The sequence below is a fragment of the Cololabis saira genome, chromosome 11 (genome assembly GCF_033807715.1).
Source record: "Cololabis saira isolate AMF1-May2022 chromosome 11, fColSai1.1, whole genome shotgun sequence".
NCBI classification, from domain to species: domain Eukaryota; kingdom Metazoa; phylum Chordata; class Actinopteri; order Beloniformes; family Belonidae; genus Cololabis; species Cololabis saira.
This window is the reverse complement of record NC_084597.1, coordinates 27,673,829-27,698,827: the sequence shown is the minus strand read 5'-3', so window position 1 is coordinate 27,698,827 and position 24,999 is coordinate 27,673,829. Positions and strand designations below refer to the sequence as shown.

The 24,999-nt window shown below is 39.9% G+C and overlaps 1 protein-coding gene across 1 annotated transcript; it reads left to right on the top strand.

Annotated features, from left to right (window-relative positions):
- The first annotated feature begins 44 nt into the window (after positions 1-44).
- LOC133454675 (fibroblast growth factor 10-like) lies at positions 45-22,600 on the top strand. The gene is made up of 3 exons (XM_061733400.1): positions 45-1,435; positions 19,139-19,242; positions 21,788-22,600. Exons 1-3 carry the CDS (start codon positions 982-984, stop codon positions 21,983-21,985), a joined length of 756 nt encoding a protein of 251 aa, XP_061589384.1. The 5' UTR covers positions 45-981; the 3' UTR covers positions 21,986-22,600.
- Positions 22,601-24,999: the final 2,399 nt, after the last annotated feature.

Sequence of the window (24,999 nt, the reverse complement as noted above, 5' to 3'; positions counted from 1 at the left end):
CAAGAGGAAAGAGAGGGAGGGGGCTAGATGAGAGAGAGCCACATACGGGAGGAAAGAAGAGAGGCAACGCGCTGCTCCGGCAGTCGGACTCTGAGAGGCAAGGACAGAGGACAGACAGGGCGCTCAGCTCACTGACAGACGCACAGCCGGAGAGGGGGGAAGACGAGAGCCGGGGTCTCACTTACACACTCAAGTAACTTCAAACCAGCTCCAACAAACCAGGAGAAACAAAGAAAAAGGAGGAGAGAGGAAAAGAGGAAAAGTCTGGATTCTGTGACTTTTTTATAGCCTGCATTGTGTGGATTTTTGGGACATTTTATGAGAAGCAGCTTAGTTTTTTTTCTTAATTCCTGTTGTTATTTATTCATTTTGGTACTGACCACTTTGACATCTTCTACCCAGCCTCCTCTGCGTTACTGTTCTCCCTGGACTTACGGATCTAGATGGGACACGTGTGGAGCAGTTTGTAATAGCACATGAATGAACTCATAACTTCTGTTTTGTCTATAAAAGATTGGGAGTGTGTCATTGTGTGAGATCACTGGAGCACAGAGTGAAAGGCAAAAGGTCCATAAGCCGTGACCCCCGGCGGTTCTTGTTATGAGGCAATCTGACTTATGGATGTTGACACATTCCTGGGGTGCTTCTGAGGAATAACCGGCACAGGGGACTACAGCAGAGTCAGCCACAGCACCGCAAGCTTCTACCACCACCGCCAGATACATCACCTTTCATATTCACTGATAACTCGACATCTTCTGCAAAAAGTCTTGCTCCAGCCCATTGCAGTCCTATCATCTCTACCCCAGTCGTTCCAGAAGTTTCAACACCTACAGTCCCTGTGAGGTTGCGGGTTCCCAGACAGAGGGGGTTTGGTCGGTCGGTCGGGGGAGTTTCTCCCACTCTCTTTCCCTCTCCCTGCACCCAGCTCAGCATGCCCCAGCCCCTGAGCATCTCCACAGCTCTCCCAGCTCCACTACCATGTGTAGATGGACAGTGACACAAGGTGCATCGGTCGCCTGGTTCTCCTCCAGCCCCTGCTGCAGACCTCCTTCACTCCTCCTCTCCTTCACCTTCCTCCTGCTGCTCGTCCTGCTCAGACCTTCCTCGTCCTCAGCACTGTTTCCCACTTCTTCTTTAGACTCTGAGAGGAACCACAATGCAACAAGAGGACCCTCTTCTTCGTCCCACCTTTTCTTCTCACATCCACCACCTTCTTCATCACCCACGCCGCTTCACGCACCCTCTGCAAGGTTACCACGGGCAACCAGCGTGGCATCATCTGCAGCAGTTGTTGGCCGTCATGTGCGGAGCAGCTACAAACATCTACAAGGAGATGTGCGGAGAAGGAAACTGTTCTCCTATCAGCAATTCTTCCTTCGCATTGACAAGCATGGAAACGTCAATGGTACCAAGAAAGAGGATGACCCATACAGTAAGTCAACTTCCTTACATCTTTAAAGGTCTCCACTTGGCATAAACCAATTATTTAAATGTGTTTTTTTTCTATCTTTTACTAGATATAGAGTTTCATTGTTTAATTATCAGTAATGGCAGCCCGTTTTTAAACTTTCAGGCAGCACTAAAAGTTGGTATAGATAAGATCGACATGGCAAACGATGCTCTGACTTTTCTTCCACTCCATCCTATAAGTTTATTTGTGGACGCTTCTGCATTTCCACCCCGAGCAACCATTCACATTATGACAGGTGACTGGGCAAAAGAAAAAATAACAGCACTGCATGATTCCAACCTTTTTATCATGTGTGGAAGCGGAGCACATTTGTCTGACTACAAAGACTTTGGAAAAAGAAAGCATGACAATAGAGGAGTAGTAGACGATTAAAAAAAAAACCCAAAACATGTGAGCCAAACAGATTTAAAAAAATGAGAGAAAGAGAGACGTGATCCACTGGAACTAATTTGAAATTGCCCAGAGAAAGTTCTCCCTCTTTGAGGAAATATCTAAAACAGCTTTGACCAAATCTCTGGGGAGAACAAGTCGCCTTGTTCCTTGCTGCTATTCTGCTACAGCTATAATAGCAGTGGGCATATGCTAAATAGGGGCTTATACTTGTAAAGAAATAACCATGAAATCCTTTCTCCAATTCCTGGTTGTACATTTTGTAAGATGTGAAACATGATTTTAACCTTTGTTTATGCTAAGAGGGGTCACTGAGCACACATGCTCGCCTGTCAGTGCCACTCAGCCTCGCATTCGCACAGTTACATTCTTTCGTACCAAATCCAATCTTAATCTTCCACTGCTGGCACCATGAAACTCACCTAAGTACCTCATCAGTTGTAGCGAGTATGAATGCGAGATTCACTGCAAAATGCACAGATGCAGTGAAGACTCTTGTTCCAATTCCAAATGGAGCTGCATGTTATGAATATTAATTACATTAAAATCATGGTACAAGCTCATTTGCCTGAAAACCAAAACATTGTACATGAACTAAGAGTGTCGTAAAAGCCTCAACAAAGCATCCAGTCTGCACACTGAAAAATCTAGATACTCCCAACACCCTGTAAGGCTCATTGCAATCAGTTACGACTGATCCAGAACAGAAAATCAGCTGTTATCATTCTGTCATCCACAACTTTTATCTTCAAGTTAAACACATCTGGAAGTTCTCCAAAACTGCCACGGTGTTCTGGCCTGTGAGCAGCACAAATAACTGCACTGCCTCGGGGAACATTGACAGTGGTTGTTGAGGGAGAACAGAACATTATTCCCACATTTACCTGACCAGATTTCCCGGCTAGTTCACCCATTCAGATGAGTCAATATCTTTAATTTTAAACAAAAGGTTTTTTTATCTGTTATGTCTGCTGTATGTTTTTGAACCTGCCACACCGTGTCAAGCATGTATGGGTATGTGCATTAGCCTGGGACTGTAATCCATATAGAAGTCCCTCACCTCACCTTCATACACATATTACAGGTTTGCATGCGTCTGTCCGCGGGGCTGTGTCGGTGTACAGACCTCTTCTGCTGGGTACACACAAATGTGCACACACACGCCTGAGCACAGAGAGGCCAGTCTTGCACATGGCCTCCATATGGCAGAGCCCACTTTTATTACGGCCAGGGCCAGTGTGAATAGGTGTGTGTGTGTGTGTGTGTGTGTGGGTGTGTGTGTGTGTGTGTGTGTGTGTGTGTGTGTGTGTGTGTGTGTGTGTGTGTGTGTGTGTGTGTGTGCGCCACTCAGACACCAAGGCTCTGCCAGACATGGCTGAAGGAATTTCAATTAGCGTCTCTTCCTCCCACTCCTTTTGCTTGCAGTGCTCCCTGACACACACACGCACATGTATGCACATTTTTTACACACGTGTGCAGGAAGAGCGCATCTATTAGGATGCAATGTGTCATGAGCTATAGCGGTCCAGCCCCATCGCATCAGAGATACAAGCCGTCAGTTTCAGCAACAGTTTATTGGAGGAGATAGGTAAGAATGCAACACCACTACTGGGCTGTCAAAGCAACACCTATCAAGCCACATTTTGCGTTGGCAACATGTTCAATAAAGATGTCATCATCAAATCGTATCTGCCTGATGACAAACCCAGATGTTTATGAAGCAGCAGGTAAAGGGCTGTGCATCTGTGTACAATCTTTCATGTAGAGTAATCCTTAGGCCCCTGTACTCTACCCTTCAAACTGAAGCAACCAGAATGTTATCATTATTGTGCTTTGTTACCTTTGAACATGGATGTGGCTTTTTCACATACTGTGCTCCAAGCCATCTCCTGTTCATAGGTTTTGCAGTTTGTTTGTGCACATTCAGGATTTGAGCACACTTTTCATTTGTCTTTGCGTTTCAGATCGTGACGCCGTTCAGGTACACTGAGAGTTTTAGAGCTGGCTGGCTACACCACAACAACTGCTTCAAAGCTGCACACAGACATTGGGACAAATTACTTTGATGAAGGTTTCCTTGCTGTGCTCATTAGAAACACGTGGCTCCTTTGTAGTAACGCAACATTTTAATGCAACATTTCCTCCGAAGGCAACATATGACATCATACCAATAGAGTATACGTAAACAACACAGTTTTTTCCACAGTGTGTCAGCAGAAGCTCAAGTTTAGCCAAAATTTCTTTGGAGAAAAAAAAGGCCACTTCTTTAGGGAAACATGACATTAAAACTAAAGAGAGGGGACAAATGCTGTGGCTATCACGGTTGAGTAGTCTGGTAATGTTCAGGGAGTCAGATTGCAAATGAGCATCATTAGATGGTGTCAGAGGTGATGAAGAAGTTTTTAGCTCTAGTTCCGGGGTCAAATCTCTTCTTCAATAGCCGAGCCGTATAATCATCCTGTCAAGCCCGAGCAGAGCACGTCACTTGGTTTACGACATGTGTTGTGAATCTTTGCTTACAAATGATCGCCCATTTGCACTCATGCGCTCTGCAGACTCCGTGTGGAAATCTTATGGGGCTCTGATTCGATTAACACTGACCCTTCAGCTGACCATAAGAAACAAAGCCGTCCTTGTTTTCCTCCAGATATGTAGTCCACAGACCATCACATCTTGTTTACAAACAAACAAATAAATCAATGAAACAAATGAACGTGTTTGCAGTTGGACCCCAGACTTGTGCTTAGTTACTGTTGAACGAGGCCATCCCAACATCAGTTGGAGATTGCACTGTCACTGCGGCCACCCGGGCTGCAAACATTACTGCCATTAATCAACACCCACTAATGTGGACAAATCTTAGAAGCCATTATTCCCGGAGCGCATTGTGCATGCGCTCCACTTTGTGTTTTAATTTGCTGTAATTTCCTGATGATTTTGTGGCGAAGAGATAAACATTCTCAACATTCTCATGTTGGCGAGTGTAGATTGAAATTAATGACATGCAAGTCTTTAATTATCTGCATTTAATTATCTAATCCTACGTTGTTTCAAGTTCAATAAAACTTAAGATGATGAAAAATTGCAAATAAACTTGGTTAGTCTCCTTAAACTTCCAAAACAAGTTGCAGATTTCTGTTTCAGCAGTTTTGGAAAATTGGGACTCTTAAGACATTTTCTTTTATTGCTGTTAGATTATGTTCTGTTCCCCACACCATCCCCACCGCATCTCCCATTACCATCACCACCAAAAAGAAAAAGAAAATGCATTAAGAATTGCGATTATAGGACCGTATGTCTGTGTCTCTGTAAATCAGTGTGAATCGTCGAAGCACTTTTTTTTTTCTTTTTCAGCTTTTAGTTCTTCAAAATAAAAACCATGTCTTCATCTTTGTAAGCATCATAAATCTCCTGCGTTTCAGCTAAATTTAACACAATACAAAGCTGCAACAAGTGCTGGCCCTTTTGAGAAAATGTTAAACATCTCCTTGAAATTAGTCCCAGATTTCTCTTTTTTTTTGTTTTTTGGATGTCTTTTTTCTTTGGAGGGCTGTGTTTTGCTGTCTCTTTGCTCAGGGAGCTTGTTCTGGGTTCTCATGGGAAAAGGTAGCAGTGTGGCACATAAAAAAGAGTTATGAGGTGGTACGGGATGCACCAGGAGTTAGTGTCAGGATTTCTTTCCATTTAAAATTACTTTGACGTCTTCATGGACTCTTTTCTGAAGCTGTCGTAAATAAAGGCGGTGCCCAAACGTCACAGGAACACTTCAGGAAGATACTCTGAAGAGAGTTCTCGTAAGGCTACCAGACCAATGTTTATCATCAACAATAATATTCAGCTGTACTCTGAAAGAGTACAATAAAAACATACTATCTTTACATTTTTATTTGTGCTCAGTGATCATTTATCCAAGTGCATACATCTTGCAGAAAATTGTTAAGTTGGAAGCAAAAAAGAAAAAGAGGAAAATTCATTAAACTAACAAGCAAAACAAATCTGATATGATGACTTTATGGCATCGCAATGGGTGAAAAACTCATTCATGTTCCCTGTGTCTTTGGTTAAGACCTCAAATGCAACATAAGTGTGGATCAAATAATATCAGTAGGGATTTATGACTTCTTTTTACTATATAGCGTCCCGAAGATCAGAAAAATGAACTGCCTGACATGATAGCAAAGATCTTTTACTATAAATGATGGATAGCTCTGTCTTAAGTGTTATGAAACTACTAAAAGGATAATAAAGTAAGTCCAATCATTTGAAACTTGGATGCCATTATGGGTCCTTCTCTGATCACATTTGAGGGACTTAATGCGATGACTTCACTGACAAAAAAACAGGGTTTTTCCATTTGTGAAAAAGTCATCACACCGAGTAGCTCCATTAAAAGCAACACGCATCTATGTGACTGCCCTCCTTCATCTGCACCGAGGCCTCATTCCATCTCGCACACGGGAGTGAGCGTGATGCTGCAGAGGTCAAGATGTGTGAGCACCCTTTAACCTCATTACTAGCCGTGTAGGGTCATTTTCAGACCATGTGCGTGTCAGAAATACTGACACAAGCATGCTGAAAAGTCATCCATATAAAAATGTTCCCACTGGAGTTTTTATAAATATGTGGCCCTCGACTGGAAGAGGTCTTATAAGGTTGAACTCTTTATCTTGGAGATGAAAAACACAACAAAATATGACATTTAGACTGTAGCAAACACATACAACAATGAAGACATTCACTTCCATCGCTGTTTGAGCTCATTAATTTCACATCATTAAAGGATTATAATTAGGGCTGGGAGACATGGCCCAAAAAATTACACTTCTGTTTTCCCAGACAGAATGGTGATACAATCCAACCAGCGAGTCTATGTGGGCCCCATCTGAATCAAAAAACACAAAGGGAGCAATTTGGGTACAGAATGGGATTGATATTGGAAAATATCATGGGTCTTATGCAGTTTCAGTATCATAGATCCCAAGTGAGAAGCCTGTGTGGGCCAAATATATGGAGTGCATGAGAGTTACGAATGTACTAAATGGGGATGGGCTAAGAAAAGGGCAAAATCATTAGTTTTAGTTAAAAAGCTCAAACATAAAAACAATTAAAAAGAATTCAAACCAATGTGTAACCCATTTTGCCGCCCACTTATAGCTTATACGGGATCCAAATATAAATGTTGGCTTGGAAAGCATACATTTTAATATTTAATATAAAAACATACAATTTGTAATATGAATAATGGTACTGAAGAACATTTACATTTTGCATTCTATAAATGGTCAAGTTTAAAATCTATTCGCTTCTCTCCTACAATCTCTTTTCTAATAAACTGGATTTTAATACAGCCAAATTCCTATTAAAAAGTTATGATTTATTTTACTTTTTTTATATTTCTGTTAGCACACAATGCCATGCATCACAAAAATGATGTAAAATGTTACTTCACAAGCACAGCTCACAGCCAGGCTGCTGCTGGTGAGGCAGAGAGAATGAACAAAAGAGAACTAAAAAGTGAGTTGCTGTGAAATATAGAGGGAAAACAGGGAGCAAGGCTGCATTTTGAGAGTACATGGAGCCTAATGACACTGCTTTAAAGTAAATTTTCTTAAATCTTAAATCTATATTACATTTATGATGCAACACGTGTTCTATTGAAGTTGCTTGTTTGCTACAGGCATTGACTATCAGAAAATCAACTTTTGAAGGGAAACAAATATATACAAATATTGAGAGTTTAAGAAATTCTGCGCAGCTCTGCACTGATTTCAGATAAGTGGAAAATAAGTGCAACTGAATCATTTTACAAGTTTCCTGCATAACAGTAAGAAGTAAACCTATAATTTATAAACACTCTGAAAAGCCATGGATCTAAAACATTAGTTACAATGATGCTTGTGTTTATATAAAACTCAGATGGTCATATTTTGCAATTCACAAACAAGCAAAATTATTATTTGCAAAAGTTATAATCCCATATATTGGGGCCCGAGCACTAACAGAGCAAAGGCGAAGGTATCTGTAGGAATTTTTGTCGTTATTTTTATTCTTCTCGTTTTGCTAATGAAAGGAGGGCCTTTTGGGGCCCTAAACGTGCCCCAAAAGTCACCAAATTTTGCATACAAGCCAGACCTGGTGATAAATTTGATGGTTTGCATTAATGGGTGTGGCAAAATGGCTCAACAGCGCCCCCTAGAAAACTTTGTACCTCAAGCCCCACAATATGGTTTGACTTACATGCACGGAAATCGGCACACACCTGTATACTTGTTGCAACTGAACAAAAAGTCTCTTGGCGCCATGGCCGAAACCGAACAGGAAGTCGGCCATTTTGAACATTTTGAATTAATCGTGTAATTTTGCCGCAATTTTTGCCATTTCTTCGGCCGTTAATACGGCTCGAGCCGTAACGTGCACCCAGGTATGTTATACATCAAAATGTTCGTCTCCATCCTGCGACGACGCGCGTTACTTTTCTCTTTCAAAAGCGTTACCGTGGCTACGATAGACGCCAAAAAGCGCGCCTCCCCTTCATCTGATTGGTCCATATTTGATAGTTCCCCAAAAGTCACCATAACTTTTGAATGGTTTGATATAAGGAGTCTTGGGTGGTGTCATCGGACTCGGTTTTGAGTACTTGACCTTCATTGCCATAAATTAGCCCCGCCCTTTCTTCTGATTGGTCGATATGTGATTGTTCCTATTTTCTGCATTAACTTTTGAATGGTTTGACATAAAGAGTCGTGGGTGGTGTCATCGGACTTGGTTTTGAGCCCTTGAACATAATTGGTGCAAATTAGCCCTGTCCCTTCTTCTGATTGGTCAATATTTGATAGTCCCTATCCTCTGCCATAACTTTTGAACGGGTTGTGATAAAGACATGTGGGTGCCATCCGCTAAATATCCAGGCCTGAAGAATCTACATGCAAGTCATACAAGCGCTTCCACTGCAGCACGCCTGAACGTGCACAAGGGTGCGAGGGCCCGTTCATCACTGCTTGCAGCTTTAATTTTCTTTGTTCCCCTAGATCTTAGTTCCATGTAACACAGCTGAGCTTGAATGTTTTCCAGACATCCTACTCTATATGGCAGAAAACAAAACATAAAAGTTAGGGCATGGAGGGGGAGTTGAGACTGGAACATATTTTTAGTGCTGTTATTATACTTGAGCCTTATTTTTCCTGGAGTCATAGAGGACAATAACAGGAACTGTCTATTTTTTCCATCACTGTTTACATATATCCTATCATCACTGCTTGACATTTCCAATTATCTCAGTCCGTTGTCAATTAATGTGTCAGCTACAACAAGACAGAAATAAGAGCCAGATTTCTCAAGGCAGACCGAGGAAGCCCTGCCACCGACCCAGCCAATCAGGAATCACCTTAAACAAAAAATGTTTCAGTCACAAAGCCTGTTTCTGTGATATTTTCTGCCGGTCCATAGAGCTTTGGCTCTGCAAAGAGGAAACAGCTCCACACATCAAGAGTCGGTTATCATCCACAAAGACGCCTAAATCTTTGTTTTGATTGACGGAATATTTCGGTCAGACATGTTTTGGAGAGACGGAGGAACGTGGAAAAGAATGCAAATACATCCTATAATGTACAGCTAACTCTCTGTAACGAAGCAGATTTCAACACAGCAAACTTTGGCTTGAGTCAGTCATGAGTCATCGGTAGGAAGTTTTCAAGTACTTTTTAGATAGTTTTAATACAGCCGAACAGGTTGCTGATGTTTAAGGAGTAAACATTGATGGGAAAGTTGCAAATTACAGAATTTGCCACATCAGCAACACACTCTTCTCTGCAGTTTATAACATTGCCTAATCTCTGAAAATCTGAAGCCTTAGCCACTTTCTTTCAACAATGAGTACATAAGAAGAAAACAAATTACAAGAAAAGACCTGAAGAAAACATCTACAGGAAATGTCAAGTTAGACAATTAAAAGTGCAGTTCTGTTGAAACCATTTGCAGTTTCCGAAGCTCTTTTGGGTGTCAAGGCTCTTTTGACAGTAAAGTGACCCCCAGGGAAACAAAACATGTGACACACTTAGTTTATCAAATAAACAAATATGAAACTTTAATTTTCTGTAATGCAATATTTATATACATAACGTAGTCCATCTGTGATGGACTGGCGTTCTGTCCTAGGTGTACCCCACCTCTCATGAGGGTCGGTTGAATCCAGCCCCCCTGTGATCCTCAACAAGATGAAGCACGTATAAAAGATGGGTGGATAGTGAGAAGACTGAGAAGAGACTGTGATAGTTTTATCAATCAATCAATCAATCAAATTTTATTTATATAGCACCTTTCGTCCAAGTACATGAAATACAAGGTGCTTTGACATTTTGATTGAAAAATAATAAAAAATAATACACAAATAAAAACTGGGAGACCAAAAAGATAAAAAACTGGGAGACCAATGCACCCTGACATACAATATAAAATATATAAAATTTATAAAAAGATAAAGGTTCAAGGATTAAGGCTAAAAAAAAAAAAAAAATCAGTCCACAACAATAAAAATAATAAAAACATTATAAGAGATAGATAAATAAATAAAACAGATACCTTTAAAAAATTTTAAACGGAATAAAACTAAAACTATAAAATGTGATGCTACATAAAAGCCAGACCAAAGAGATGAGTTTTTAGTCTACGTTTAAAAATGTCCACATTTCCAGAGCTGATAGAGCCAAAAACAACTGTTTCAATCGCCATCCATACAGTTTTTTGAATACTGAAAGTAGCTGTGTTCTTGTGCATTTAGGCTGGACTTTCTTTACCAGAAACTAAGTAAAAAAAAAAAAAACTGCACTCTAAGCCTTATACCGAAAGTGTCATTCTGGTGCGAGCCTGGTGCCTGTGAACAGTCTGAAGTCACGGCCTGTAAAGCAGTAGGAGTTGAAGAACAGCATGTGTGACGGATAACATCCAGGGCTGCTTCCATACCAACACCATGTGCATTAGGGAAAAGCCCCCCACCCACCCCACCTAATACACACCTCATGTTCCTGCTCGCCTCTATACTCACCCCAAACCCCACAACATGCACATAGACAGGCTCAGCATGAAAGTGAGGTTTTTAATGGAGTCATCAAAGTAGAGCGGAGAGCTGAGTTCAGAGAGGCATCTGGACAGTCTGGCTGGCTGAGCAGAGCAGTCAGGAATTCCAGCTAATTACTGTGTGTGTGTGTGTGTGTGTGTGTGTGTGTGTGTGTGTGTGTGTGTGTGTGTGTGTGTGTGTGTGTGTGTGTGTGTGTGTGTGTGTGTGTGTGTGTGTGTGTGTGTGTGTGACAAATGGACAATAATTCATGAGCAAACAGAGACAAAGAGGACAAGAGCAAAGCACAGAGAGAATGTGCTAACTGAATAATATATGAGGTGTAAATATAAAGATTGATGAAGCCAAAAAGTCCATCGGCAACAAGCGCAACAGTTGGGCACCATCACACTGGTGGCTGAGCTGTAAATGAAAAATGTGCGAAGTGCAGATGACTGTTGCAGCACTTTTCCTGAACTCCGGCCGTGCCAGGCCTGTGAGATGTTTTGAGAGAAACTAGCAGCTTTGGCACTTTATCGTGTTACAAAGTCAACTGTGTTAAACGAATTACAATTTCTCAGGTGGCCATGTTTTTTTTTCTTTCCTCTCAATCAAATCCCCATTAACATAGCTTTTGCTTCGCTTTCAGCTGCCTTTAAACGTGTGTGACAACTCGCTGTGGTCTTTCTGTTCAGTGTAGTCTTCTTAAACAAACGAGGGCTGGAAAGACGAGTTGTTGCACGGAGGAAAGTTCAAGTTATCTGTCATCCCAACCTCCAGAGTTTTAGCTGAGTGTTTTCGCAGAGGTGATCAATTTATTTTAGATCGCAGGTTAAGGCTGGTTTTGACAACACTCTCAACTGGGAAACACTGCACAGATTTCCTTATTTCACATGACTTTGATGTGATCACTTCTGTCAGTAAATGAAAAAGAAACATTATAACTAAATAATGGATTGAGAGCAGGTGAGTTACAACGATTTAATAAACAGTACCACACAAATACATTTATCTGTTGGGTAAAATCACTTATAATCCAACAAATGCAGACATCTGGACTTCTACAGGGTTGTTTGCAACTCTGAAGAACAGACCTCTGTTCTCTCAGCTCCAGTCAAACTTGTTGGTCAGGTGGGCTTTGATGGCCCACAGTTTTTTTGTATGAAGCAGTAGTCAACCTCTGCAAACCAATATGCAATGGTTTTCACTCCACGCCAACGACTTCACCAGCTCTCACCAGGCATCCTGCACGGCTGAAGGACATTTGTTGTCACTCAAACTTTTTAAAGAGCCAGAAACATTCAACTTAACCGGTTTAACCCTGTTTAAAAATTTTAATGCTAATAAGTTTCATTTTCTTTGTAAGCTTCTTTTAAAAATTTAGTTTTTACTTAAAGTCATCTTCGTCACATGCAAATGTAGTTTTCTGGATGTCATGTTTCATTACAGAAAAAGTGAGATAATCTGTCATTACGGTCTAATCATTCTTCTTGCTGACACAAAGGTGTCCAAGTGTGACAATATTTCAGGGTACAAAGTAAAACCTCTCCAGATAGTAGACCCACTCACAGCTGGTCAGTGTGTCGAGGTCACGGAGTGAACAAGTAATGGATAATCTTGGCCCCTGAAAAAGCACCAAAGCCAGTCCTCAACTCAGTGTGCAGCTTTGAGCTGCAAATTCAGAAGAGACAATAAGTGTTACATGAATGTATCAACTCTTGTACAAACAGATTTGCCAAACAGAGAGGTGAGGAAGACCATCACTGTTTGCCTGTTTGAGGCCTGAAGCTGCTTTCACATAGAGCGCGGTTTGCGCCACGCACACCGCCGGGTGGGCGCAGAGTCGGCGCAGAGCAAGGCACGCATGCGCACATCGCGCACATATTTGTTGCAAGTTGCTAGGCGACCAAATTTTTTTTTTATTAAAAAAACATTCTGAAATATGTTGTTGTTTTTTAGCCCATTTCAGTCATCTAGACTTTTAGTGAGTGTACATGTAGTAAAGTATCTGCTTCAGTTTACAAATGTATTGACACATGGTCTTTTCATAACCATATATTGATCCTGATTCAATTGATCCTGATATGAGGCATGGAAATGCTATATTTTATTTTAAGCTAACATTTTATTGTTAAAAGAGCAAAAGAATATCACATTTCTACCACTTTTAAACACACCAGGTATGTCCAAATTCGGGGAGATTTCTCTCCACTTTTGTCCCTTTTTATTGAGGTCACAATAGGCCTGCAGTCTTGTATCCCACAGCTCCTCACACAGACTCACAGCCAAGATCATTCTTTCATCTTGATCGTCTCTGATCTACAACCCGCAAGTTTTTTTTCACCCTCCACCACCTTCTCTCCTATTGGACGCGCCGAGATGTCGTCATAGCGCGGCACGGTGAAATTAAAAAATGTTCAATTCGGGAGCAGGCAGGCGTGGCGCAACGCCACGGCAGGTGCCCTCTTGCGCGCCGCCGAGCTCTTGCGCCAGGGTAGCACATACACAATGAATGGGAAAGCCGGCGGCCTCAATGAGGGCACGCTGAGGATTAATTAAAAGGTTAAGCCCAAAGAGAAAGAGTTATAGTACCAACACCTAACATGAATGATGTACGTAAAGAAAACTGAACAGAAGAAAGAAAAGGCAGAATGAGCCAATGATTGCACCTGTTGATCAGCAAAAGTAAACCAAGTCAAAAGGTCTCAAAAAGTGTGAAAATATGTAAATATAAAGGAAAAAGGTCAAGTCATTTAAAAGACCATTGTGTCTTTGAAGAAGAAGAAATATCAGTTATTTTTGATATTTAATAGTGTTCCTTTAATTCATACTGAAAGTCACCACCTCATATAAATTTCAAGCCATTAATGTCATTTGTTTAAAAAAAAACAACCAAACACCCGACATTTACATTGTCTTGCATAAACATATCCTTCTCCGAAAAAGACGTCTAATGGCATATGTAGTTTTAAAACCTGTGACGATCATTACCTATTTAATATTCCCTCAAACATGCAAGTCCTGTGCACTAATATACCCTTGTATGATCATTGGCTTTTATACTGTATTGAGAAAACAGATCGCTCCCCTGTTGATGTTGCTTCCAAATTTGATTCATATTTTGATCATTTGATCATTAGACGCCAGGACAGTTGCATCTTGGAATTCTGAATTGATGGTCCTACAAAAGGAAGCAATGATCCTGGACTTTGTTTATCAACGTTTTTTTTTTTTCTATGAATGGTCGAGTTATGACTTGAATTTGTGCATGAAACGAATCATCAGTAGAGCAATCCATTTTTAATCAATCATCACTTAAGCCACCTGGATTCCTGATCATTTCCTCCCACCTCTGCATATATCATTCTATCCACAGGAGAGCTCCGGTGATGTTGTTACTTCGGCTGCCTTCTGTGTGACGTTGACAGAGGAATTTCACTGCTAAGACTTAATTTGCGTTCCTTTGGCATTGTAACGTAATCTTTTTTTGTAAGCATCACTTCAACTCCCAAAATGTTGATTTAAGCCAGCAATGTACCAGTTCCAGTACAGTTGATTTTTGACCGCCAGTTTAAAAATGCGGTAATGTCAAAACCACCAGCTTCTGCTGAATTTGCATCCGGACCGGCATCATAGGATCCCAGCCCTAGTCCTCTGTTCCCGTGCAGTGATTTCCACTCAAGAATGTTGTCTGTTTTTAATACCGTGCTGCCTGAGGGTCCGAATATCATAGCCGTTCAATACTGATTTTCACTCTTGTCCGTTCCTTAAAGAGATTTGTCTGGATTCTGTAAAATATTTTTAAAATAACATGATCTGAAATCCCAGGATTTTCTTCAGTTATATGTGGAGAAACATGATTCTGCATTACAGAACTGCCTCAAAATATAAATTCACAGGTGTTGGATATTTTACATCTATCACACTATCCTGAAAGCCCTTTTCATACTCAATCTTGTTACCAACCTATTGCTATGAAACCTAATGGGTAAAATATTTCAGTTGTTTTATCTGTTTATTTTACTGACACTAAGCAGCTTTTCCACTCCATCCGCCCATTGTCTATACCGGGGGTCGGCAACCCGCGGCTCTAGGGCCGCATGCGGCTCTTTAGCGCCGCCCTAGTGGCTCCTGGAGCTTTTTCAAAAATGTTTGACTTTTTTTTTCTTCTTTTTTTCTCTTTTTTCCTCTTTTTCCTCTTTTTCTTTGTCCTTTCAACTTTTTTCTCGACATTTCAACTTTTTGCTCAACTTTTTGACTTTTTTCTCAACATTTCAACTTTTTTCTCAACATTTTTACTTTTTTCTTGACATTTTTACTTTTTTCTCTACATTTCGACTTTTTTCTCAACATTTTTACTTTTTTCTCGACATTTCTACTTTTTTCTCGACATTTCGACTTTTTTCTCAACATTTCAACTTTTTCCTCAACATTCCGACTTTTCTCTCAAAATTTTGACTTTTTTTCCTCAACATTTCAACTTTTTTCTCGACATTTTTACTTTTTTCTCAACATTTCAACTTTTTTCTCGAAGTGCATAATGAAAAAAAAAATCTTCCTCCTCTAAAATATTTTTATTTTTCTCCTGCCTGGCCCCTTATACTCTTCCATAGATTTGTGTAATAAAAATAGTCGTGTGGAAAGACATTAGCAGCTACATTTGCAGCCGAGGACCCAGTTATAACTAATATAGCTACATGCAGCATGTGTTCCCTTCATTCTAAGGCTTATACAATACCCTTCATTTGCGGCTCCAGACATATTTGTTCTTTGTGTTTTTGGTCCAATATGGCTCTTTCAACATTTTGGGTTGCCGACCCCTGGTCTATACCCACCTATTCCTCCTGAGGGTCATAGAGGTCTGCTGGAGACCATCCCAGCTCCCGTCAGGTGAAAGCCATGGGTACAACCTGGACAGGTCTCCAGTCTAAAGGCTCCTGTCAGGATTCTGACCTGGGACCATCTTTCTGCTAACCACCATGCTAACCTACTCTTCTGCTGTCAACTGCCGTAAAACTTTGTGGATTAAATCTGTGAAAGCTGCCGTTTGGAGATTTACAAGGCAGATTTCTTTGGCCATTGTGACGTTGACGAGAGTCATATTGAAGCAAAGATTTGTCTTCAAATCTCACTAAGGATCATAATGGTCATTGGGAAGTAGGGGTGGGAAAAAATATCGATATGGCAATATATCGCGATACTTTTCCAGCCGATTCAATATCGATATTCAAAATTTGAATATCGTTTTTTTTTTTTTTTTATCCCCGATTTTTTTCCCATTATATCACCCAGTGCTCCTACCTAAGTGACAGTCCTGGGCATTGCCACTCTCTACCAACCCTGGGAGGGCCCTGCACTGAGCTCAGGTTTTATTTCATTTTATAATTTATTTTTTATATAACACAATTGCCTGTCCTTAAAAAATGAAAAATAATGGACAGAGGTTTATTTATTTATGGATTTATATCTATACTGACTGATCACTGTGCCTGTCCTTGGTTTTAGTACCCATCTTTCTTGTGTTTATTATCATTTGCCACATAATTAAAGCAACCTCATACTAAATTTAATGTTAATTTCATATGATGTAAATAATATGAAAAACATATACAAATAAGTTGTAACGCTAGCTTGTATAGTTATAATAAAACATTGTTTTGACTCAGTTTGTCCCATGAATTGTCACTATAATCTGATGAACGTGCAACTCAGATTTTAAGATCCATCACTATCATCTGATGTACATATATACTACTTGGATTTTAAGATGTGTAATGCATTTTTAACTTTTTCGGTGAACTATGTAGAATATAAAAATCGGGATATCGCATAATCGGGATATCGCAATGTGTATCGTATCGTGGCTCAAGTATCGTGATGCGTATCGTATCGTGAGGTCCTTCCCAATACCCACCCCTATTGGGAAGTGCTTCATGAGCAGGCTCGTTTTTTGCTAGAAGGCCAGATTTTGATTGTATGACCTTGTAGCTGTGTTATGGTTATGATTTGACTGGGAAATGGGTTCCCATTATGAAAGTTTTAGCGTTGCCATTGCACACAGGTGTTGGCTCTTAGTAGATCATGTGGAAGATGTTGATAGCTGCAAATATCCATGCCTTTTAAATTAAATAAACCCAGAACTTTTAATGCTTGCAGCACTAGGTCATAAAACCTTTTTTTTTTCTTTTGCACTCGTAAAATATAATATATTATAAACATAAATATAAATTCATAATAAAGACTTTGGCCGGAGATCCAGGGAGCATATAGAACAAAAATAGAATCAAAATCATTAACTTGAGTTTTCATAGCACCATAAGATCCTAGCAGCAAAGTTCAATGTTGTGTGTGTTTGTGCGGTTATCACGAAAGCTGAACGTGTATGTAGTGACTCAAGCCCTTTTTTCTCCCTCTCCTTGCCATGAATTGTAGCTGCAATCGAAACCCTTTGTTGCAGCCAGGATTTTTAAACTCACAGGCAGACAGGCTGCTTCTGGTAACTGGTAAAGAGGTCATAAAAGAGCCCTGTGCTTTTGGTTTTTGACAAACCACATCAAACAGGAGGAGGGAAAAGGGTTTGAACAGGTGGACCAGGATTCAGCACCGCAAAGACAGATCTTATTTTGTATGGATCACAGCTCAGAAATGTCAGCTGTGGAGCAGCGAGATGGAACATTTTGAACCTGTTAAGATCTGATAGATGTGTTGAGGTACATGTCTGGGTGAGAAATGACATTAACACTGCACGCCAGCATGAGACACTGAGAGCTACAAGACTCTAGAAGTCTAGGAGTTTAACAATCCTTTGGGGGGGCTTTGGCCAAAATACAGCATCAAATAAATAACTAAATAAACAAACATGGGCAAAAAAAACCTTGCTGTCGCTTCACAACATCAAGTTAAATGTCTCCAAATGCAAAAATAGTCTCTCAATATTCCAGCGAAGCAGTGAGAACACATCCATTGGGAGACAGTAGTAACACATAGCTAGTGATATGCAAGGTTATCAAGGAAGAGGTATATCTCTAAACAAATACATTTTGAGTGTGGTGTAGAGTAATTGTGGCTGTTAAGTACTGCACTGTTTATCAATACTCTGAGATGCCTCTATCTCAAGCTACAAGGTCTGTTTGCCCATCATAAAACACTCTGAGGGCATGGAAAGAACACATGGTAAGAAAAAAAACAGACTTTCAAAAGTATCTTATATACTCTCTATACCTAGATAGAAATAGATATAAACATATCTGCTTATTATTATCATTATATATATATATATATATATATATATATATATATATATATATATATATATATATATATATATATATATATATATATATATATATATATATATATATATATATCCAAGTTATTATCCATCTCTGTGCTTCCTTCCCTAGACATTTGGAGATATTCTAAAGATACCGTCTTTTCCACTTATAGCTGACCAGGCACCACTTCCTTCTGGCCCCCTTAGCTAATCTCGTTCAACCCTAGATAGTTTTATGACTTGTGTACTGACCTTAGGATGAGAGAAAAAAGGGCCAGAGACCACAGCTTAAAACGGTAATTGGTTCGGGCTTGAAAGCTGATATGAACGCCTTGACCTCTTGCCAGTTTCTCCGTTCTGTCCGCGTGCCTCCTGGCCTGCCCGCCTGCCTGCGCTCCCCTGGTCAGAAAAACAAACATGAAATGCAGAAATGTTTTTTTTCCTGGCTTACACCTTGGTCCCTGGGCACACAGCCCATGAACTAACCAGCAAAAGAACAGGGGGCAAGAGGCTAATCTGAGGTCCTACTGTCACACAGAGAAGAAAAAAACATGGATATAAGACTGGAGGTTGCATATGGGAAAGAAACTGTTTCTTTTGCACCATTTTCATCTTCTTCTTTTTTTATGCTCTTTTTCACATTTTTTTTTCACAACGTTTTTGAGATGTTTCTGTCAGTTTATCAGTCATGCAATTTCATCAGCAACAGTGACACAAGAAAAATGACAATAATCAAAGTAAAACTTTACATCAAACTGGTAACTTCACTCAATCGTGTCATTTGCAAACACTTTTTAACTTGTGGAATGAGGGCTTGAAAACTTTCAGGCACCCAGTCTCTACTGTATGCATGATATTTTCAAAATAAAAACTGCTATAAATGGAACAATATATGCTTAAGATATCTTTGCTCAGCTTTTACATGTGTATCTCTTTGTATCTGCTGAACTAGGTATTTTTGAGATCAAATCAGATGATGTGGGAGTGGTGGTCATCAGGGGCCTCAGCAGCAACCACTACCTGGCAATCGCAAAGAACGGACTTCTCTATGGAGCGGTGAGTATCAGCTTCACTGCTGTTGCACAGTTACCTGCCCCTCTTTATGTCAGATACAATCTCTTTTTGTAAACAAAACAAAAAAAACCCTCTTTTATAGCTCTGTGACTGTTGCATTGAACTGGTAGTGATGTCAAAATAGTCTGGACTTCAAGATGCTTGTCTGTAATGCGGTGACCGTTGAAGTTTCTTGAATACTTTGTATAACAATAGACAAGTCTGCAAGGCTTTCCAGAAAGAGGAACCACAGTTTGTCAGTGTGAGCTCCCCTGCTGCTACCAAGCTCTGCTTTCTCCCCACCATTCACAACAGGAAACACAATCCCTCAGTTTCTCTATTCTGCTGCAGTCCCTCTGGGAATAGCCGCCCTTGTTTCAAAGGTCTGATTTTCACCATGTCTCTGTGGAGCCACACCACAGATGAAATGACACACGGTAGACAAGAGAGAAAAAAGAGGCATTTTGTTGCATGGCCTGAAACTGAATTCCCATGACGTCTTCTGCCCGGTGCAACACAAGCTTCAGTGGCACTGGATGGTGAAGCACTGGCGTTTCGATTACACTTGATGGGTTTGCACAGTGACTTCTTTATCCAGTGGTGATCAATTGAAATCATTGTTTCATTACATCGCTAGATAAGATGTCCCAAATGGCCATGATTGCCTTTAGCTTTTGCCATTTATATCATGAATTAATACTTTTATCACCGCAAAGTCAAAGATACACCTTATTGGTTTAAACTCAACAGCTTTTCTTCCTCTATTAATCATCAAAATCTTTATTTTTAAAAATCTTATTTGCCAAGTATCTTCACTTAGTGAAATTATGTCGGGGCTATTATTTTGCATACCGTAATTTGATTTAAAGTGAAAGGCAGCCAACAGACACAGACATACACACACATAGACAGTTTAAAAGCTGCGCAGTGTCTGTTAAATATTCTAATTTTGCTTTGAGAACATTCAGTTTTGCTTCTGGAACCAATTTGAACAGCTGTGGCCAGATTGAGAGAGAAGACCGTGAGCAAGAGATGCTCAGCATGTGTGTGTGTTTGTGTGGGAAGAGTGAATTTTTTTGCTTGTGAGCACCAACTGCATCCAGTTAGCTGTCTGCTTAAGTGACGTTAGCCTTGAGCACAACGGCAGCTTCCAGTAAACTGACAAACACTTCTCTCTCAGATCATTTTCTCTTCATGTACCAGTCACCGCGGTAACGTTAGCCACAAACTGAAGTCACAATGCTCTTTACTGGCATCCAGCCATAATTTTATACTGCCTCCTTTATCCAGCTCATCTAGCACACTACACTCCTGGACTACTGACACACAATCAACATTTACAACTATTTAACTCCGGTACTTACTATTGGCATTGATTAGGCATTGAAAGACCCACTTAAGTAATTAACTTTTTTTTTAATGGATCTCTTTCAACAACAACAAGAAGAAAGAAGTGTTAAGGACCTTTTTCTCCTCAATTAGTAAATGAGGATCTATGAGCACACTAATCTGACACCTCCACTGTTTGGAGCAGCCAGCAGATGACGCTGGCTTGTTGGGTCTCCTCTCTCCTCCAACTCTGCTACAGGGATTCATGCCATGATACAGCCAGTTAGCAAGTTATGATATTGTGGTTATTCAAATATACACCAGAGAGTGATTCTCTAGAAGAGGAAGAGCTTATTATAAGATAGTGTGAAAGTGTTAGTATTACAATGGCCATGTGTTCATTCTCCGTGGATTTTAGTAGTATTCAAGTAACCGTAATGGATAAAGACTCATGGGTTTTTCACAAGAGCTGTGGCATTTTGCTTTTAGATAATTCATTGACAGTAAAGATCATAGTCATAGTTCTGCGGAAAAAAAAAAAACAATAAATCCCCAGATGTTTTTAATTGAAACATTTATGAAGCTACTGAAAAGAAAAGAAAAACTCCAGACCTAGGTCTTTTCTGGTGCATATGAATGGATCACAGGGACATTTTCTTCCCGCAAGCGGTTGCTCTGATGAACTCTCACAGATAACAAAGTCTCAGAGTAACCAATCACGTGCAATATAAAAATAAATCATCAAAATATAAATAAATCATCCAGCACCCCTCTTTAATATTCATGTTGCCTCACTCTGCTGCACCTCTCACTTTTTTATTTCTTTTGTAAAAAAATTTAATTTTTTATCTTGTACTTTTGCATAATTCTTGTCTGTAGAAATTGTAAATAGGTCATAATTATTCTCACTACCTCAAACTGCTGCACCTTAAAATGTTTATAATTTTGTACATAGAAATTCCACATTTGTCTATTGTTTATTTGTTTATTGTTTACCCTTAAGACCATAGAGAGCGAAACTACCGGAGTCAAATTCCTTGTTGGACAATGTTCGAACCTGGCCAATAAAGATGATTCTGATTCTGATTCTGATTCTGATCACACAATGATGTCTCCAAATAAAGTGAATCCATAAAGTGAAAGCTTGAGGCTGATTTTGTGTTATCAAAGTCATAAGCATGACATCCCATTTATACATTTCCATGCTTCTCCTCCACAGAAGGACTATGGTCCAGACTGCCGACTAACTGAACGCATCGAGGAGAACAAGTACAACACCTACGCTTCAGCTGCGTGGCGCCACAAGACGAGGAAAATGTTTGTGGGGCTGAACGCAAAAGGAAAGCCAATGAAGGGAAGGAGGACACGGAGGAAAAACAAAGCCACGCACTTCCTGCCCATTGTGGTGCAGTTATGATGATTGGACATATCAGCCACTGGGGAGCTCTGCACACTGGAGGAGCTTTTATTTTGGAATTTGTGTGACGGCCACACAGACAGATGTGAAACTGATCCGTATGATGCACTGAGGAGCAAAAGGAAGGAAATCTATAGACTTTTATTTACTGTTGGATAAAGACATTTCTATTTTTAAAGAAAAATATATCAGCATACAATGTATATATTATTTTCTGTTTTAAGTTATAAAGTACACTGGCACAGTAAAACAAAAAAAGAAATGTCTTATGTGCCAAAATGTGATTTAGTAACTCACATTTCTAGATTTGTCAAGTTCATGACTGGGACTTCTAAGCTAAAAGAAAAAAAAATTAGTTGAGGAAGAAAAGGATGGAAGTTTTATTAGAAATCTGATAATGAGAGTGGAAAAGAAAAAGACAATGGTATAAAAAAAGAAGGGAACGGCTTCCTCAAGAAAGCACCAACACAAATCTACCAGTATCATATTTTTCTTCAAATTTATTTATTTTATGTAATATTTAACAAGAAAAAAGAACAAAAACACTAAAGGACAAATTCTTGTCTTTTTATCTGCCATTTATGCTTCTCTTTTTGAATACTAATCATTTAAACCTGAATAAACATAAAGTATATATTTGTCTTTAACACGTTTGACTTTGAATCTTCTTAAAGTACTTGTCATGATATTTTTTGTTTTGCATAATTACACAAGAACAGAAAACATACAATCGCCATATACAGACAACAATAGTAAGATTTTATAGTCCTCCAACAACGGTGGTGGCAAAATATCCCACTACATTGTAATTAAACTCCACATATGTAAGAATATAATCAACATAACGTAATTAAAACATGATTAATATCAAAACGCCCATCGACAGCTGGGATGAGCTCCAGATCCATGATCATGAATATCATTGAAGTAAGCGTAGATAACAGGCAGATGAAAGGATGGATTAAAATCCATCCTGATGGGTAAAAATGTTGACAAAAATTGCAAACATTTACTTTTTTTTCTGCAACTTTCAACAATATCCACACATATTTATAGAATAATTAACAAATGAAGACCACAATACCAATTTTGACATTTGCAATGGGAGTTTGACATAATAATCTTGACACATGGGGTATGTCAAGGATTTTTTCTTTTTTGTAAGCTGTCATCCAATTCTGTTGATCTTAACTGACGGTAGCTCTTTTGCAGGAGTATTTTGTTCAAATACTTCAAATATGAAAAGTGACATATCATGCTTCATGCAATCATCCTCGTGATCAATCACTCTAAGAGCTTTTACATAAAACCAGGGCGTGAATCAGGACTGTTAGAGATCAGAGTTTTGAAAGAAGCCCAGCAGACAACCTGGCTGAATAGGTCAGGGTTTTTTTTTTTCATTTCTCAATGCAGAACATCTCCCTCAAAAGTACACATGGCAGACATGGTTTTCTTGAAGATAAACACTGTCTTTTAGGTGATCGCAACAAAGACAAAACAGGCTTTAGAAATGGCAGACACATGCACGGACACACGCGCAGAGACGCGCACTGACGCAGTTGGGTGGCTGGGTAGCATCGTGTGTGCATCAGTGTGGTCTAGCAGCTGGGAAACGCCTCCTCCTTGACCTTACGTGTCTGAAACCTGTTGCTGTACCCCTCGAGACAGAGAAACACATGGAGCAGGGCATATGGTATAACATAAATATCACTCCTTTGTTTATCACCTGATTCTAATTAACCATGATGTCATGTGTTCTTTTTCTTCTCCTCGATTCTTCTTTAACTCTTGCGTTCTTGCTATCTGCACCCTGCAGTTTTCCCCCACTTTTTTTTTCTCTCTCTCTCTCTCTTTTAAATACAGTTCTTTAAACTATTGTCATACTTTGGTGAAGTTCAAACAGATTGCAGCTGGATCAAACATGGAGTAGGGTCTTCACAGTAACACACCAAGACTTTACCCCTGCCCGGGGTTGTAATGGTTATAACTCGTCCATTGCATTATATTACTTTCAACTCTCCGGTATCCGTTTCTGTGTGTGTGTGTGTGCATGTGTTTGTGCAGTTGTGTGCCCAAGTTCATTTTCACATTTATGATGGAGCCCACTGGTGTTGGTCCACCCTGTTGTGATTATTACATAAAAAGTCCCAGATCTCCCTATTGTGCTCAGGAAGCCATCAAAACGTGAGTAAGTATGAGGCATCAGGGCAATTCGTATTTTCTTTCATCTTCCTAGGGCATCTACTCCTTTGTTTATATGATTACTTGGGTGTTCTGCAAATGACATATCAAGTAGAATTACTTTGAAATGGGTTCAAGACAGTAATACCCCCCCCCCCCCCCCCTCCCCACACACACACACACATGCACACACACACGTCCCCCTCAGAAAGTTCAAGAGCTGCCCTTTCTTGTCCAAGATGTCTTTATTATCCAGTGGGGCAACTCCAAAGATGTAAAAAATTCTGCATAATACTTTATCAGAACATACAAATCTGGAGAATAGAAATATCTAAGACAGATTTGTTGACTTGTTCACTCTGAGAAGCTGGACTGAGGTCTACATGTACAGAGTAAAACGTGTCGACCTTTTAAAATAGCTTGATGCTTGATTTTATTGCAACTTTAACATGACTTAATGCGCCCTTGCCTTTGCCCGTAATCTATAACAAGGCCAGATTTTTAAAGCAGGACATTTATTCAAGACAGATGTTTCACACTGATTATCAGTGATATCTGAGTTATTCAGTTCAGTGGCACCAAGCCACACATCATTTCACCCATTTCTGCAGCGCACCCAACGTGTTACTAAAACCTGTTTGCCGTGTCATTTTTTTTCCATCGTACCCGGGTATGTTTAGTTAGTGTTTGGTTTGTTGAGGCATGTGGTGAGACTCAGTATGCGGCTTCTGTTTTGACTGCATGGGGATCAGTCGGACCTGTGTTGGACCTCAAATGAAACGTACACCATTGGCTTCACACGTTCACAGCTCCTCTGTTTGCTCAGAGAGTCT